The 18840-nt window shown below is 40.5% G+C and overlaps 1 protein-coding gene across 1 annotated transcript; it reads left to right on the top strand.

The window, feature by feature from the left end:
• Window positions 1-332: 332 nt before the first annotated feature.
• Window positions 333-6633, top strand: LOC129817491 (transcription cofactor vestigial-like protein 2). Its single transcript, XM_055872790.1, has 4 exons — window positions 333-613; window positions 2061-2331; window positions 3153-3635; window positions 4096-6633. The coding sequence occupies exons 1-4, from the start codon at window positions 527-529 to the stop codon at window positions 4137-4139; spliced, it is 885 nt and encodes a 294-aa protein (XP_055728765.1). The 5' UTR covers window positions 333-526; the 3' UTR covers window positions 4140-6633.
• The last annotated feature ends 12207 nt before the right edge of the window (window positions 6634-18840 follow it).

Raw genomic sequence — 18840 nt, forward strand, 5'->3', positions numbered from 1 at the left:
GCTACAAATATAATACACATATGTGTGTGAAATTAGCATATTGGCGTGTAATATAGATTAAATGGAAGTAACAAGCAGGTGCGTATCAAATGAATTCATTCCAGGTTACAGTCGATATCAGTAAACATTTAACTTGTTACTAAGCGGCCTACCCTATTTGGCAGAGCTCCATTGTATTTCATTTAGCATCTCGCATCTCATGACAGTAATGAAATGTTCATTGCAGACTTTCAGAAGACAAAATACACCAGCTTGTGAAGTGCTTTTGCTCCCTCATTGGTCAGATGCAGGCTCGTCCAGAGACACTTCAAAACCGCTGGCTGTGTAATGTCTTTACTTTCCCCCGCCACGCGCTCCCTGTCGCACTGACGTAGCGTTAAGAAGGCAGGACGCGCAGCGCAATTGGGATAGAAATGCAGCTCTCCAACGTCCCAAATTACTTTCATCTCTCCCCGTTTAGGAAATTACAGCCCTACAATCTGCTTATTCTGTCAAGTTATTATCCGTGAGAATTCGCTTTTTCGCCATGAGCTGCTTGGATGTTATGTATCAAGTGTATGGTCCACCACCTCAGCCTTATTTTTCTGCAGCATATAGCCCATATCATCACCAGGTATGTTATTTCTTGTGTTGTTTCGCTTCTTGGCAGATTTAGTGCACGGAAACTTTTGTAAAACTTGTGTGGAATAAAACTTTCATCGCGCATTATAGCGCGTCATTAGGTCTCTCTAGGCAACTGTATTTTGGCAATGGTCACTTTAAAAATGATTCTGCATGACAGCCGTCGGTCAATTGGGAACCAATAGTCCCTTCCGACGGTTATCTATTTAATAATAATAATGTATTAGCCTATTGACAATGCTAGGCCAACTTTTGATTGTTATTGAGGATGCATTAATGAATAATGATAGCCATACCTCCTTATATTGTTATTGACTATATCGAATCTGCGTGATAATATTTTAGTTGATGTAAGTGTTTATAAGTGTTTTAAACCAACTTATTTTTCAAGTTGTTTATAGATATGCTCTCTGTCTTGCTAAAACGGATCGCTCAGGCTAGGCTACTGAATTTGTTGTGTCTATATTCTATTGCTATTTAGGATATTTTGCTATGTGTAAGTTAGGACTATTCGTAATATGTCGGTTACATTGAAATAGCCAAGGCCTTTATTAACCAATCAAAACAAAATGGTGATGGGTCATTAATAGATTGTAGGCTTCGTTACTACTTTAATTAACCGTTCGTCAAGTCGAAGTTGGATGCAATTTAGGATTCTTTACATTCACAACAATTATTTTGTTACCGTGTAACATTTTTCATAACTTGCAATGAGCAAGGGCAGTTGAAAATTGAATAAACAGTGCTCTGGTAACGATTTCGTTTAAGCATATCCGGTGATTACTGTAAATTAAGTTTACATTTACATTTACATTTAAGTCATTTAGCAGACGCTCTTATCCAGAGTTAATGCTTGTGCATGCACAAGAACCAGTTCGGCCTATATGGACTATTCGTTTTCTAGACGTGCATTGGTGCTACGGCCCTTTAAATGTTTGCAACTTTCTTAAAACCTCTCACAGTCAATACACAAATGCAGATCTTCGTTTGCACGGAGAGCTGGTTTTCATATTTCAAATAGGTCGAACGTTTTCTTTAAATTGAATGAGTATGCACAGAGATAATGGAATAATGGCATTCATTCAAAACTCTCCAATGTCCATAATTAACAAATTAACTGAGTTGCGATATGTTCAGGAATTTAAATGCAATAACTTTGCTCTTGAATCCAACCACTGCCTCCTCTAAAAAAAAGTTTGAGTAGGCCTGTGAATGAGGAGAGAACCATGCTTTTATTTTTAATATACCACACACAGAGGCCACAATATAATGCGCAACTGTTGGACAATAATGAAAAGCGCAAAAATGTCACACGTGGTCACCCAGATGTGCAGGTGAAATTCAAGAAGATCATTTGTAACTTGATGCCTTGATAGGAATTCATATCTAATACATGTCAAGGCTGTTACATTCTGACGTTTTTTTATCGGATGTTTCAGAAATTGGCATTTTATTCCAAAATGCAAGAAGCGCAAGAGAGCATCAGCGGGAGCAGCTCGTTCTCGAACCTCGCGGGTCCGACGATAAAGGAGGAGGACTGCGCGCGCGAGAAAGATCACCCTCCGGAGGCCGAGTACCTGAACTCGCGGTGCGTGCTCTTCACCTACTTCCAGGGGGACATCAGCTCAGTGGTGGACGAGCACTTCAGCCGGGCCCTCAACCAGCCCACCAGCTACGTCCCCGGGTCGGTCAGCAACAAGTCCATACGAGGTAGACCTACATCCACCTCTCGGAGAGGTGCCGATCACAGAACCACTCCAAACACCTGTTCGCGCGCGGGGTTTCATTTCACCCCAAAACGGTGTATTTAGGCTACATAGAAGATAAAGGAAACGTTTTCATAAATATTTGCATTAATTTGGCAAGAAGGCCTAGGTCTTGCATGCAAGTGAGCTCTTGGTTTTTGGTATATTATTGTGTTCACATTCTACTAAAATAAACTGCCTTTTAAAAGTTTGGATTTTAGAACAAATCAATGAATCCCATGTTTTGCTCCCATAGTTTCAGTTGGCAGTCATTCACTCTCATTTGTGTTTGATCAAAATTACAAAGGAATCAGAAAGTCAAACAAAATTGATGGGCATGATGAAGTGCTGTAAATAAGGAAGTTGAAAATATAATCACATGGGTTCTGTGGAATTTAGGGCTTAGACTTGTTCACTATATTGTAGGGGAACCTGTAGTGAGGGTTTGGTTAAATTTTTCTGTTGCATGTTACTTCCTTAATTAACAAAAATGTAATTCTATGACCAATATTACACAGCCAAACATTCTCCAATTTTGATCAACCATCAGAAATTATGGACAACAACAACGATATTCATCCATGCATCTTTTTCCCATCATGTTCTCCTTTATTTCATCCTTACAACTGAATTGATCATTGAATCATTGAATTCAATGAATCATTGAATGCTATTTTACCACATCCTCAGAACAGGCTTATCGATCCTCTTCCACAGATACGTTCATAGTCTTTACCATTTAATTGATCTGTGATTGAGCATTTCAGTGTGTCTGTGGTTTCCCAGATGGATCATTCCCGATGAGCCAGAGGAGTTTCCCTCCGTCCTTCTGGAACAGTGCGTACCAGCCCTCCTCCATGAGCAGTGCCTTAGGAGCCTCCCACTCAGAGATACCCTTCCCTGGGGACCCTTACTCCTCCGCCACCCTACACAGCCACCTCCACCATGCTACCCCAGAGCCCTGGCACCACTCACACCACCACCACCACCACCACCCCTACTCACTTGGCGGGGCCATCGGCACCCAGGGCTCCACCTACCCTCGACCCAGCATGCACGAGGTGTATGGCACGCACTTTGACCCCCGCTACAGTTCTCTGCTGGTGCCCTCCGTACGGCCGCTCCGGCTCCCTCAATCCACTGTCCCCGGGCCGAGCGCCTCACCGTGTGACATTGGGAAGAGTGAGCCAACCAGCTCGGCCTGGACCGGGACCTTCACCGGGGCAGGGGCAGACATCAGCCAGAGCATCGGCCTCAATGTAGACTCAGGTAATAATAGCAATAACAACAAAAACACACTCTTCATAAAGGAGTAGTGGTTCCAAGGGCACTTCAGAATAGCATTCATTATTTGATTGTCCCCAAACATGCGTGACTACTATTGTGGGCTCTACAATTCATTTAAGATAGAAGTTAAGAAACGTTGCGACGCCTTACACCAGGGTTATCCTTCATTCATAACACAATGTAGGGTTTCTTTCTGCCTGGGAAAACTGTTGTCTTTTCAAGGCCACTCTCCAACACTAAGAAAGACCATGTCTCTGTGTTTTAACAGGTTGAGTTCTCTGTCTCTGTTCTCTGTTTCCTGGGAGGCAAAATGTTTTTTTTTACACTTTTCTGCTTCAAGGCTTCCTGCTTCTACCTTTAAGACATTTGATCTCCCTCTTCCTAATCGTCTTCTCTTGCCCTCCCTTCTCTTCTCTCTTTTTTCTCTTTCCTGTCCTCTCAGGTCTGCAGGCCCAGGATAAGAGCAAGGACTTGTACTGGTTTTAAAGCTCTGCTGCCCTCCAGGCTTGAGCTGGCCTCTGTGTTTCTCTGCACTGTGTGATATTGACAGACATTTTCTGTAACAGATTCTAATCTCACTTGCAGCTCGACGCTACACCCTCTGTGGCGGAAAAATCCTCAGCTGAAATTACGCCATTGTGGATACCATCTGCTGGAAATGCAGTGGACAAGGGAGAGAATCTAAAACTGAGTCTCTCCTACTTAAGAGAAAGGAGGGCAGGACCTGCTGGACAGCATGCCAGAAATACTAAGTGTTGTGACTGACAACTTTTATCTGGCCAAGACTGAAAACTTTCAACTCCTCCAAAAAGGACACTTGTTGAAAAATAAAACAAATATGGTGAATGTGTGAAACTGGAACATCAAAAATGAGATTTGACAAGAGCATAGTCAGAGACTGGACAAACATTATTTGCCATTGTTGTTTTTCTATCCGTGAAAGGAGAGGAGCAAGAAAGAGGAGCATTCTCTAACATGACTGAAGTGAGCACTGGCTATTTGAAGCCACTTGACTCTATCTATATTGCTCCCCAGCAGCTGTCAACGACAACTGTTTCAGAACTCAACGGACACACACAATCGTAGTGTCACTGCACAGTGTTTGACGGGGGCTCCGGACTTCATAAAAGGAGCATTTTGTCAAATCTGAACCCCGACCCACAGGGAACAACTGGTTTGACTGGTGATTTTGAGGGGGAAGGGTGGACAGGTGGTAGCAGAAGTGGACACACACAACTGTGCTATGTATGTATGTCTGTGTGTGATCTATGGGCAGCTCTATACATGTGTAGGATCTTAATTTGATCACCCTGTTGCAGGATCACTTTTTTCTAACTTGTAGCGTATGTGTGGTTTAAAAAGGCTTCTGAAATTTGTAATTTCCACTTTGAAATTTCAGAGTTGATTTTCTCTTATGAAAAATTGATCAATCCCTACACTAATGTCCATTAATTATAATCCACATAATAATTCACATTTCCTGTTGTTGCAGGATTATTTTCCTGCTTTACCAATTCTGGCTCAAATTAAGATCCTACATCTGTGATAATGTTGTATTTAAGATTTGGATCTTTATAAACTTATTCCTCATTGTTTTTCAGTCATCCCAGGTATTTTGCAAAGTCAAACGATTACCCATTGAATATTGTATTGTGAACATATTAATATATTGCCTTTTAAAGTATTTTTTCTTGATACAGTTCTGATGTAATATCAATGTGTTGCCTGTAACTATAAAGCAACAGCACAATGTGATTAAAACTCAACTATAGGCTCTGACTGTTTAGGCGAACATGTACACGGCAGATATGGGTGATCTTTAGAAAATACAATTTCATTGACAGTCCGATTGAAAAGTATTATGTTTGATGATGTGTCAGTCTATTATTCTGGTTAATTTCTTCAATGATATTATATTGTACAACATCCATATCTTCCAGTCATCTGTAAGCACAACTTAAGAGTTACATTTTTATCCTCCACTAATGCATTGTCAGTGTACTGGGGTTCACATTCATCTTATTTTCTTTCTCCCCTCTTAACCTTTTACTGCAGTGGGCTAAATCAGGGTCAGACAGAGTGTTTCTTGGTAGTCTTAAAAAAATCTAATTTGAAACAAAAGTACACACCTCACACACATGGCTATGGGCTTAAAAAAAGAAGACCTAGATTTGATCTAGATTTGAAATGTATTCCATTTTGAGTTTGTATCCTAATACTTCACTTTATATACATCACAGAAAACTGAAATATAACAAAACGGTTTGACATAGAAACACAAGATTTTCATCGTAAAAAAAAAACTTTATTAATGAGAATATTATAACAAATATCAATAACGTTCCACCCATGAGGCCAAAGAGGGCGCTTTTGGCCATTGACTGCAGGAGAGGGCTACATCATTCTCTTGTAGATATTGTCAATGCTAATGCTTCAACTTTTCAGTGTGAAGACATACTGTATGTCTAAAGGGAATTCAATACCGTACAGCAAAAGTGTATGAAGTATTTGTACAGAGTAGTATTCAGAAAGTTCTTTACAGGGAGATAGCAGCTATGCACATTCAACTGAGATGTTCTTGAGAAGAGACCACGGCTATTTCTTTCACTATACTCAACACCACCACTATTTTCTTTACTTTTCTCCATGAGGTCATACAATACGCTACATACAAACAGGCCACAAATAACACATAACTTACATATCAGATGGAGAAAAGAAATAGGGGTGAGAAAGAAAAATCCAAAACAAAAGTCAAACAAAATAAAAGTGTGATGATGCCTATGTTTCCACTCTCAGATGGTCATTTTGATTGTGTTTCAGTTTAGCACTGGACAGCTGTAGATTAATATCAGCTTCTGACTAAAGTGATGAAAGACAAGCGAGGGGTGGAGGGTCTCTCTCCCTTCCATGAGAGCCACTAACAAAGGACTCTTTTCAGAGAGATTATTTTTCAGTAATCATGGAAGCGTTTTAGCATTTAATGGGATAAAATAGGCTACATGCAGTGTTTGGGTCAATGAATTAGCCTACTGCATGTAGGCTAAGTGAAAAATTATTGATGAGTTTTTTAACTATCAGTATGTAGGCTATGTGTTCTTATAACATAATTGTTATTGGTAGCCTACCATCAAAGTGTGGGCTATTCAGCGTCATCTGGGCTATAGCCTACTATCATCAACTTGTCTAGGTGGCATGTATGCAAAAAATAACATTGCATAATAGATTGGTGTGTAGCATAGCTGCGGGAAGTAACACTGCATAATAGATTGGTGTGTAGCATAGCCGCGGGAAGTAACATTGCATAATAGATTGGTGTGTAGCATAGCCGCGGGAAGTAACATTGCATAATAGATTGGTGTGTAGCATAGCCGCGGGAAGTAACATTGCATAATAGATTGGTGTGTAGCATAGCCGCGGGAAGTAACATTGCATAAGAGATTGGTGTGTAGCATAGCCGCGGGAAGTAACATTGCATAAGAGATTGGTGTGTAGCATAGCCGCGGGAAGTAACATTGCATAATAGATTGGTGTGTAGCATAGCCGCGGGAAGTAACATTGCATAATAGATTGGTGTGTAGCGTAGCCGCGGGAAGTAACATTGCATAATAGATTGGTGTGTAGCGTAGCCGCGGGAAGTAACATTGCATAATAGATTGGTGTGTAGCGTAGCCGCGGGAAGTAACATTGCATAATAGATTGGTGTGTAGCATAGCCGCGGGAAGTAACATTGCATAATAGATTGGTGTGTAGCATAGCCGCGGGAAGTAACATTGCATAATAGATTGGTGTGTAGCATAGCCGCGGGAAGTAACATTGCATAATAGATTGGTGTGTAGCATAGCCGCGGGAAGTAACATTGCATAATAGATTGGTGTGTAGCATAGCCGCGGGAAGTAACATTGCATAATAGATTGGTGTGTAGCATAGCCGCGGGAAGTAAGGGTGCTGAGGGTGCTGCACCCCCTGTAAAATCAAATGTAAAAAATAAAAATATATAAATAAAACAAAAGTAGTATATGTATTAGCGGACTGATAGAGCCATCTGCAGCGCGGGAGAAATGTGCCCCCCCCCCCCCCCCACCCCCACCCCACCACAAAACATCTTCCCACGGCTATGGTGTGTATGCAAAAACAGACCAGTAGCAGTTTGACTGTGCCACCCAGAACTGTCAGAATATAAATCACAGGTCTTGTTTCCAAGCCATCGGCACCACGTGGGTAACTCTGACCGGTTGCAAAGAGCGCGAGCCAGCTGGTCCTCTGGAACATGCGACGGGACACACGATAGCCTTTCGTGTCGCTATTAGGAATATTTGTGAGGTTAACATATAATCTAAAAGCAGGAACTCATAAAGTCTTGCTTGCTCATTAGAGATAGAGCGGAGCTGTCATTCACATTATCCTAAAAACACACAGACTTCCATTTCCTTATACGGAGAGTGTGATCTGGGTCCAGTTGTCACTATGTGTGACCTTCAGCAGTGGCGGGACAATGATCTACTCCAGATCAGTCAGGTCCAGTACAGCAGACAGCCTATCACAAGACGTTTTGATCACCGTGTGTATAAATTACTTTAGGCTTCTTCTTTATGTGTTTTTAGGGGGTAGATTAGTTTTAATATTGCAGATTGATTGTGGCTTCCATCAACGTAATTGTCTGCATAATTTACAATCGCCCATATATATATATAGATATATATATATATATATGTATATATATATTTTTTTTAAAATATATTTTCCTTTATTATTTTCCCCTAACCCTACCACCCCTCCCCTAACTGGAGTAAACTAATGGACAACAACACTTAAGCTTCTACTTCCAGCTTATACATACTATACATATTTTACAGACACAATCTATTTTACAATAGTTCTCTTTTTTTTCTTTTTTTTCTTTTTGCCACCCCCAACAACTCCCATCTATCTCTGAAGACCATCCAGTTTGATTTCTATTTGCCATATATTTTTAACTGTGATACTTTAGGCTTCTTTGCACCAATAGGCTATGCTATAGGCCTAAGCCCTATGTAAATTGATTTTTGTATATGGATAGACAGGCTATCATATTACAGCATGCGTTCTACAAGAAGAAAAAGTTCTTAAATTGGCCTTCTCACTATGGTCTCATAAAAGTGGAAACCACACTGTGAACAGGTTATTTGTGTTTGCCAAGATAGAAGGTATCCATCAACACATACTATATAATTTTAGTGTGCTTAACATTACATTTCCCCTTGTATAGTTTGTCTCAACCATGCAAAAACATTCTCTACTTCTGTAAACCATTGGCACTATTTCAATTTGTTTGGTTAGAATATCATTACCCCTATCAGTATGCTCAGAATTAAAAAGTGCATCTGATATATTCCACCCTGGAACGAGGCTTGCATTATAATATAACCTTAGAGAGTTGAAATATGATTGTTAACACATGCCAGGCTAAATGGCAGAAGACATTGTGTTTTTTAATTTAGTCCATTCATTAATAACAGTCTGATCTCTCTCGCACCCTCAGCTTCACCATCCCAAGCACTGGCTTGCTCTGCTGTCATTGCCACAGTCTGTTCTCTCTGGGCAGCGTGCCACATCTCTGATTAGCGTTCAGCCTTTTCTCCATCATAGTCATACAGAGTATAGGGCTTGTGGTGGGTCTATTGCTATGTAAACGCAAGACAGGATCACTTACATGAACCACCTGAGAGACTGGTAGTGTGCTACATGCAGCCGTGTTGCAGTAATGCCTTATTTTCCAACTCTGTTCATCTTGATTTGAGAGGAGCCCTCATGACCCCTCATGACCCCCACTATATCATGTCATCTCTTTAGCCTCTGTTTCTTTTTTGTCTGTCTTTCTTTATGGCTCAGGAATCCATCCTTGAATTCAGATGAATGAATGGAGGCTGTTTATGAAAGAAATAAAAATCAATGGTGGGCCCTTGTAATGCACTGACAGTAAACTATATAATTAGTGGCCATTAAAAAGGTCACATGTCAATAGTTTGAAAAGAGAACATGAGCATCTCCTACAGCATACAGTATGTCAATAATTCATAAGGTATGCCCAACAATCTTTCCAACAATGAAGGCAGGATCTTTTAAAATGATTAGTACAGTATACAATCATCTGTGTCTGTGAGCTTGCCTTTGTATTTAAACACTTTGATAATATAAATTCCTAGGGATCATATTATTTGCGTTATTTGCTCCTGAAATGAATTAACGTCAAGGGCCACATAAAACCTCCTGGTGGGGCTCTGTGATAGTATCGCTGTTGTAATGCCTGCTACTTGGCCCTCTCACCACCATTGAACATAGGAATTGGATGTTGGAGTTTGTGTGATAATGCCTCTCCCTGGTTGTAGAGGAATGCCAACCACGCTAATGCTGAAGTTGTAGAGCAGCTCTATATGACATTCAGACCATGCACGTGTGCCACATGGCTGCCGATTCTCACACCATGGCCATTGGCATTTTGCACATTAGTCAACATAAGCACTACAAATGCGTACTTGGAACCCTGTCCACACAGGAGCATCCTGCTGGTGATATGGAGCAAACTGTTTTTAAAATGTGTTCTTAAGTGGATCATTTATCCAAGGATGCTATTGATTTGAATGTATTTCAAAGCCAGCAAAACAGAATACCCACCTACATACTACATAGCTAGAGTGACTCAACATCCACCAAGAGTATCTGTATTTCTTTAAGTTTGACCTCAGACCGACATTCCAGGTCTCAGGATGGACATAGGATGTTCCTGAACTAACAGCTGATATAAGACCATCCAAAGCATTTTAGTCAACTGGTCTGATGGGGACTTGTATTCTCCTCTAGGGTCTACTTTAGAATGGTTTATGACAACACATGGTGATAGGCACTGATGCCATTTTGAACTCACAAAGATCAGAAGGCATGTCGTTAATCATGTAAAACATACAAGGGTCATTCCACGAAATGAGTTCCTTTCGGGTATTAAAAAAAGAAAGAAACACTGCACACTGCTGCTCATGCTCCCAGGTGATTTTATTATTGCAACGTTTCCACCGTTAGATCTCCATCAGGCTCCATATCCCAGATGGGGGTGGAAGGTCCTATATATAGAGGCAGTACTCAGTGACATCACTCCCTAAAACAGGACGTAAAAATATATAACATAGGTTCTCAATATCAGCATTCAATATATCAAAATATATGAGCATACATGAGGAATGTGATCAATATTTTGGGTAGTGTAACTTGATGAAAAATGTTGTTTTATTTCACCCATTAAGTGCTAAATAAAGTAATAGGGTTGACCATAACAGGGTTGAAGATGTCATCTCAAAGCAGCCATAGGGATTGACGCATTAAGTTTTCCACCACAAAACACCAGAAAATTGCCAAAAAAGAGTAGAACCAGCTCACCTGCTTTTACACTATGATTGATGATAAGATATTCAAATTATTTAAAAGGGAATAGTTTCACCATATTAAAACAAGTGTTCAGTTCAGTTCATGCAACAGAGTTGACCTTAAAATGAGGGACAGTTTTTATTTTATTTTTTACCTTAAACCAAATCAATAATAACATGAAATAAATATTAACATACACACAGACTAGATAAATCAAAATCTGTGGGGCAGAATCTGTGGGGAAGAAATGTCTACTTTTACTTAACTGTCTAATTGTACTACTTTTACTTAAATGTCTAATTGTACTACTTTTACTTTGCACCAGTGCACATCCATCTCAGCACTGATCCATCTCAGCACAATATCCTATTTCACTGCAGCACTCACTGTTTGCATGTTAACTGGGCTGGAACACTCTTAACAATGGAAATGAATCCTCAATGTCTTGTTCTAAGAATGCCTCACATATCTAATACGCTTTGCTACAGTCCTCTAGATGGGAGAAACAAAGTCAGTGGTTACAAATGACTGACAAAATGACACTGGAAGGTAAAAAATCTTGTGCCATGAAAGAGGCCTCAAAGACAAATAGTTGACATGGGAGTATTTTTAAGCAATTTTGTGTGGAGCTCTGATGGACACAAGAGCCGTCTAAAACAATGGATGGGGGACAGACAACGAAATCGTAGAAAAACACACTTTCACATCCAACCATCAAAGCAAAGTAAAAGCTTCAGAGTCGTGAACTTCAGCCACATAAGGATTGACTTTCCACCTGCAGCCTGAGAAATCACTGGTTTTATTCCATAGCTGCATTTAGCTTTTTCCTCTCCATAGCCTGCCACTTTAGCCAACAACAACTGTCACCTTCCCCCCTGGAGTGTGTACAGTGAGAGAGACTGTAACTGAATGTGAGTTTCCACACAAACACAGAGTTTCTCTGGAACTGGAGCCCCTTGGTGAAATACATGCATCAACAAAGTCATTGACAACCCACATTAACAAATCACAAATTGTATGATCTTATTGTCAGAATCTGCAATTACTGACCAGAAATGTGGGACATTAAAAGAGAGATGAAAAAGGAGGTAGTATGGAAAAACAGCTGTGGTGGTCGCCGGCCAAGACTCCACTGCCAAAACTGTCCGTCGCTGAATAAAACAATTCTTTTTGGAAAACATACAGTAGGGTGATTTTTATTGAGGTTTGTTTATGCCTATTTGGGGTAATTCACAACACGGTCATCTGTGAACTTGAAAATGCCAACAATGTATACAAAATACATGCCAATATGAAGTTAATTTAGATCCATTACATGCTTTACATTTTTAGTAAACATATTCAGCAGACTTTCAGGTGTACCCATCTAGAGAGTCTGATTTACAGTATTAGAACAGAAAGAAGAGCCATTGTCTATCAGAATCCCCTAGAGCAGGGTATTCAACTCTTACCCTACGAGGTCCGGAGCCTGCTGGTTTTCTGTTCTACCTAATAATTAATTGCACACCCCTGGTGTCCCAGGTCTAAATCAGTCCCTGATTAGAGGGGAACAAAGAAAAAAAGCAGTGGAACTGGCTTCTAGGTCTAGATTCGAGTTTGAGGGCTCGAGAGAGTAAATACATTTTCAGTTCACTGAATATTCTATAGTTAGCTGTTATGGGTCAGGCCTTGCATAAAAAATGAATTCCAAAAAACTCAAATGCAGTAAATGCATTATTTATTTTCATATACTTTCTTCTAGAGCTCAGATTGAATTCCCCTGCTTGGTGTGATTACTTCCCTTTTAAATGATATGTATACAGAGGACCACCTCCCAGTGGGATATAATTTGAGGCAGCATTTAAAGTGATGTGCCATACATTGAGCACCAGGATTAAAGGACCACTTCATTCCTGCAAATTAAGATGGCAGATTGAGATGGAAAACTCTGATTTTCAGAGGGAAGCAGCTGGTTCCATAAATCATATTCATATGAGCGGAGGTGAGCTTAAACAGTTTGCTGCTCCTATTTCATACACCCCCTCAGTGCATTCTGACCACCTCTACTTACACCCACTGCCTCCAAGGGCAGAGAATCACACACAACCAAACCTGCACAAGCAGGGCAGCAGTTCAGATGGCGTGAAAGGATCTACAGTGCCTTCAGAAAGTATTCACACCCCTTGACTTATACCATATTTAGTTATGTTACAGCCTGAATTCAAAATTGATTAAATGGATTGATTTTCTCTCACCCATTTACACACAATACCCCATAATGATAAAGTGAATCTATCTATTGAAAATTAAATACAGAAATAATCTAATTTACAGTGGCCTAAAGTACTTAAGTACAAATATTTAAGTACTACTTAAGTATTTTTGACAACTTTGATTTTACTTCACTACATTCCTAAAGAAAATATGTACTTTTTACTCCCATACATTTTCAGGGACACCCAAAAGTACTTGTTACATTTCGAATGCTCAGGCAGGACAATATCAATATAACGCATTGTAATCCCTACTGCCTCTGATCTGGTGGACTCCCTAAACACAAATACTGCATTTGTAAATGATGCCCGAGTGTTGGAGTGTGCCCGTCTGTCTGTAAATACATTTTAAAAACTACAAAATCATGTTGTCTGGTTTGCTTAATATAAGGAATTTGTAGTATTAGTATAGTATTACTTTCTACTTTTACTCAAGTATGACAATTGAGTACTTTCCCCACCACTGTACTTAAATGGATACTTCGGGATTTTGAGAATGAGGCCCTTTATCTACTTCCCCAGAGTCAGATGAACTTGTGGATACCGTTTTCATATGCACGTTATTCTTTTTCATGCTCTGTCAAATGGTTGTTCATCATTGCCAGACAGCCATTTTCAAGTCTTGCCATAGATTTTCAAGCCGATTTAAGTCAAAACTGTAACTTGGCCACTCAAAAACATTCAACGTCGTCTTGGTAAGCAACTCCAGTGTAGATTTGGCCTTGTGTTTTAGGTTATTGTCCTGCTGAAGGGTTTTTCCTATAGGATTTTGCCTGTGCTTAGCTTTATTCCGTTTCTTTTTATTTCAAAAAACCTCCCTAGTCCTTGCCGATGACAAGCATACCCATAACGTGATGCATCCACCACCATGCTTAAGATATGAAGAGAAGTACTCATGTGTTGTGTTGGATTTGCCCTAAACATAACGCTTTGTATTCAGGATTTAAAGTTAATTTCTTTGCCATATTTATAGCACTTTTACTTTAGTGCCTTATCGCAAACAGGATGCATGTTTTGGAATATTATCTTTCTGTACAGGCTTCCTTATTTTCACTTGGTAATTTAAGTTAGTTTTGTCGAGTAATTACAATGTTGTTGATCCATCCTCAGTTTTCTGTTATCACAGCCATTAAACTCTGTAACTGTTTTAAAGTCACCATTGGCCTTAAGGTTGAAATCCTTGAGTGGTTTCCTTCCTCTCCGGCCTCTCCGGCAAGTTAGGAAGGACGCCTGTATCTTTGTAGTGACTGGGTGTAATGATACACCATCAAAAGTGTAATCAATAACTCCACCATGCTCAAAGGGATATTCATTTTATTTTATTTTACCCCTTTTTCTCCCCAATTTCGTGGTATCCAATTAGTAGTTACAGTCTTGTCTCATCCTTGCAACTCCCGTACGGACTCGGGAGAGGCGTAGATCGAGGGCCGTGCTTCGTCTGAAACACAACCCAACCAAGCCACACTACTTCTTGACACAATGCCCACTTTACCCGGAAGCAAGCCGCACCAATGTGTCGAAGGAATGTAAATGAAGGAAACACCGTACACCTGGCGACCATATCAGCGTGCACTGCACGCGGCCCGCCATAGGAGTCGCTAGAGCGCGATGGGACAAGAACATCCCTGCCGGCCAAACCCTCCCTTAACCTGGACGACGCTGGGCCAATTGTGCGCCGCCCCATGGGTCTCCCGGTTGCGGCCGGCTGCGACAGAGCCTGGAATCTCTAGTGGCATAGCTAGCACTGCGATGCAGTGCCTTAGACCACTGCACCACTCAGGAGGCACTCGCTTTTTTTTTTTTTACCCATTTACCAATTGGTGCCCTTCTTTGCAAGGCATTGGAAAACCTCCCTGGTTTTTGTGGTTGAATCTGTGTTTGAAATTCATTGCTCGACTGAGGGACCTTACAGGCAATTATATCTGTGGGGTACAGAGATAAGGTTTTCATTCAAAATCATGTTAAACACTATTATTGAACACAGAGTCCATGCAATGTACTATGTGACTTGACATTTCAGCTTTTCAATTTTAATTAATTTGTAAAAGATTCTAAGAACATAATTCCACTTTGACATTATGGGGTATTGTGTGTAGGCCAGTGACACACAATCAAAATGTTTATCCATTTTAAAATCAGGCTGTAACACAACAAAATGTGGAAAAAGTCAAGGGGTATGAACACTTTCTGAAAGTACTGTAAGTGGATAATCTGTGCCTGGTCAGCCGGCCTCTAAGATGGCTGGCACCTACAGTACACTCTTGGTCGGCCTAATTTACGAGCCTCTGTGGCTCCGTCCGTACAGTGTGCAGTGCTATAGGGGAACAGCAGCGTGGCCACCGGGTCCTCCGGACCAGCTGTTTCAGAAGCTCTCAGAGGCAGTGAAAGTTTGCCCTCTGGACAAGCTCCCTCTGCCAAAATGTCAGTGTCATATCGCATCTGCAGGATAAATTGTTCCCATCAATTGTAATCACTTTATTTTTAAGATGATGGACACTGCGTCTGCATCGGGCCGCCAGATTCTTTGAACAGTGCGGTTTGTGATTAGTATTATATCTCTCTTCTAAAAGAGGCAGACCCTGTCTGACAGACATGTTTTGACTGTGTATATAACTGTGGTCTTTGTTTGATTTAAAAAAAAAAATTGGCAAAGATTCTTTATATTTTACTGTAGTCTTTGTTTGATTCAAAAAATAGTTAAAGATTCTTTATATTTTTTTGTAGTTGTTTGATTTTTGAAATCGTTTTTTTAGTAAAGATTCTTTATATTTCAATATAGTCTGTTAGATTTTTTTACTATTTTCTTTGGTTAAAAATTCTTGATATGTCACTGTTCGTTTGATTTTTGAAATAGGTTTTTTGGAAAGGTTCTTGATATTTTACCTTAGAGTTTTTAAATCGTTGTTTTGAAACATTTCTTATTTTTTTTGTTAATTTCACGCAATTCTGCACATTTTGCCATGGGGCGTAGAGAAAATGTTGCAGTTTTAAAGCAAGTTGGCTGCAATTCTACACATTTTGCCATGAGGTGGAGAAAAGATTTTGTAATTGTATAGGAAATTTCATTAAATTCTGCTCATTTTGCCATGGCGCAGAGAGAAAAATGTGCAATTTTACAGCTAATTTCCTGCAACTCTACACATATTGCCAGAGGATAGAAATGTTAGCAGTTTTTAATATGATAATAGGGGCACCCGGTCGGTAATTCGACCTTGATTACTACAAGTTTAGATAGCTGGCCACTAGACTAATTTACCAATCCAAAGACATTTAGCTGACATGGTTAATTGAGTGACTGTCAGTGGCTGACATAAGAGAAAAACTGCTGATGCACAACCACATTTCAAAATTGGACCTTGTATTCTACTATTCTCACTCTCAACAGTAAGTTGAGACCCACGACTGAGTTCTTTAAAAAATCTTTGGTGATAAACTGCATGTGCAACACTTTACTTTGACCTGAATACATGAGGGGAGTGGAAAGTTGCCATAACACAGGAGCTCTCTGACATAGATACTGTATTTGAGCAACAACATGTTGTTTTATGTTCGTTGCTGTAATTGATAATGCACAAGAATCAAACAATGTGTTCGCATGTGTGCATGTTGGTGTAGGTGTGAGGATCATAGGGGAAAACAGAGAGAAAAAAGGGCCTCTCTCTCACACCTTTAGACCTCCGCTGTCTGTCCATGGTGGGGAGGAATGTTGAGAGCCGGGGAGCTAGAGTGCTGGATCCCACACAATGCCAGGATTAAGTATCAGCTATTCCAAATGTCAACAATTCTTCACTCTCCAAAGCCACAGCACTTTTTCATGTCCCATGACCTCCTGACTTGCTGTGATAATGGTAAACAAACATGGTCTTACCTGGCCAGGTAACATAAAACCCCCAAACTTCCTGCTCTGGCACCCCGTAGAGCCCAGGTCCAAGCCCCCCTACCATTAGGGCTGTTCCCCGCGGGAGTGGGGGGGGGGGGGGGCTTTGGGAAGCAATGAGAGGGTGCCTGGGGGAGGCATGATGGAGCTCAACAGTCAGAACGGCAAAGAGGGGAGGAAACAACAGAAGAAAGCAGAGACAGAGGAAAGAAAGAGTAGGGGATGAGAAGAGATTGGTGAGGTGTGAAGGTGAGGTATGCTGAGAACACTTCGCCTGCGAGGATCCTCCACAAGCTCAAGAAAATAGGAGAGCCTGACAGGTGATCGATAGAGACAAGAAGAACAGAGAGGGTCTTGGGAGGTTAGACTAAGAGGGTAGACCGAGAGGAGGAAGTGCATAGAGGATTTTGTCTTTCTTTGTGAGGGCGTTGTTTAATAAGAACATAGAGATTTTAATGGTTGTCCTCGATATGGGAGCAGTGTTAATGTCAGAGGAGCCAAAGATTTCAAAGGCTTCATACGCAGAGCAAAGACCATAAACAAGTGACATACTTGTTTTCTGAAGGCTTTATTTAAGTATGTAGAGCAAGAAGGCTTTTATTAGATGTTTTATTACAAACAACAACAACAACAACAAAACAACAACTAAAATGATCATATGACTGGCAATCAGGAGCACATTTAACTTGAGAGCTTTCCTCTGTCTACGTACTCAGGTCCATCACACTTCAAATATTATTTAGTCCTACATGTCAGTACAATCTTGAGACCTCACATTTTTTTTTGCAATCATGTATAATAGTGTTTGACAGTTATTTTGAATGAATTCAATATCAACATACACTTAGTGTACAAAACATTAAGAACACATGCTCTTTCCATGACAGACTGACCAGGTGTATCCAGGTGAAAGCTATGATCCCTTATTGATGTCACTTGTTAAATCCACTTCAAATCAGGGAAGGAGACATGTTAAATAATCATTTTTAAGCCTTGAGACACCAGTTTGAATGTGTCAAGAACTGCAACAATTCTGGGTTTGTCACACTCGACAGCTTCCCATGTGTATCAAGAATGGTCCAACACCCTATGGACATCCAGCCAACTTGACACAACTTTGGGAAGCATTGGAGCCAACATGGGCCAGCATCCCTGTGGAACGCTTTCGACACCTTGTAGAGTCCATGTCCCAATGAATTGCAGGCTCTTCTGAGGGCAAAAGGGGGTGAAACTGAATATTCGGAAGGTGTTCCTAATGTTTTGTACACTCAGTGTATAAGTGATGTTACATCGTTCACACAGAGTTGATGGTTTATGGGAAGGGGGGGTCAGGGACGCTGATTAAATGTGTTTTTAATGTCAACCCAAACCACGCAACACAGTCACACCCCACTCTGTCTGTTACTGGGCAGTTCCCTGGTACTGTAACTGTATGGAATTGGATTTGCAGTCTTCATTCATACATAGGGATTTTAAGTCTCGTGGTTGGGCTCATTCAGGAGAATCACCTTTTGATCTTAGCAGCAAACATGGGACTCTGTTTTCTGTGTATTTCAAGTTCAGGGACTGTAACAACAGGCTGCTAAACGTTTAATTCAATGGTATGATTTATACATGAACATTTATAACTGACTGGCCAAATATCAAAAACATGATCCGA

Source organism: Salvelinus fontinalis, chromosome 20 (genome assembly GCF_029448725.1).
Source record: "Salvelinus fontinalis isolate EN_2023a chromosome 20, ASM2944872v1, whole genome shotgun sequence".
Taxonomy (NCBI): domain Eukaryota; kingdom Metazoa; phylum Chordata; class Actinopteri; order Salmoniformes; family Salmonidae; genus Salvelinus; species Salvelinus fontinalis.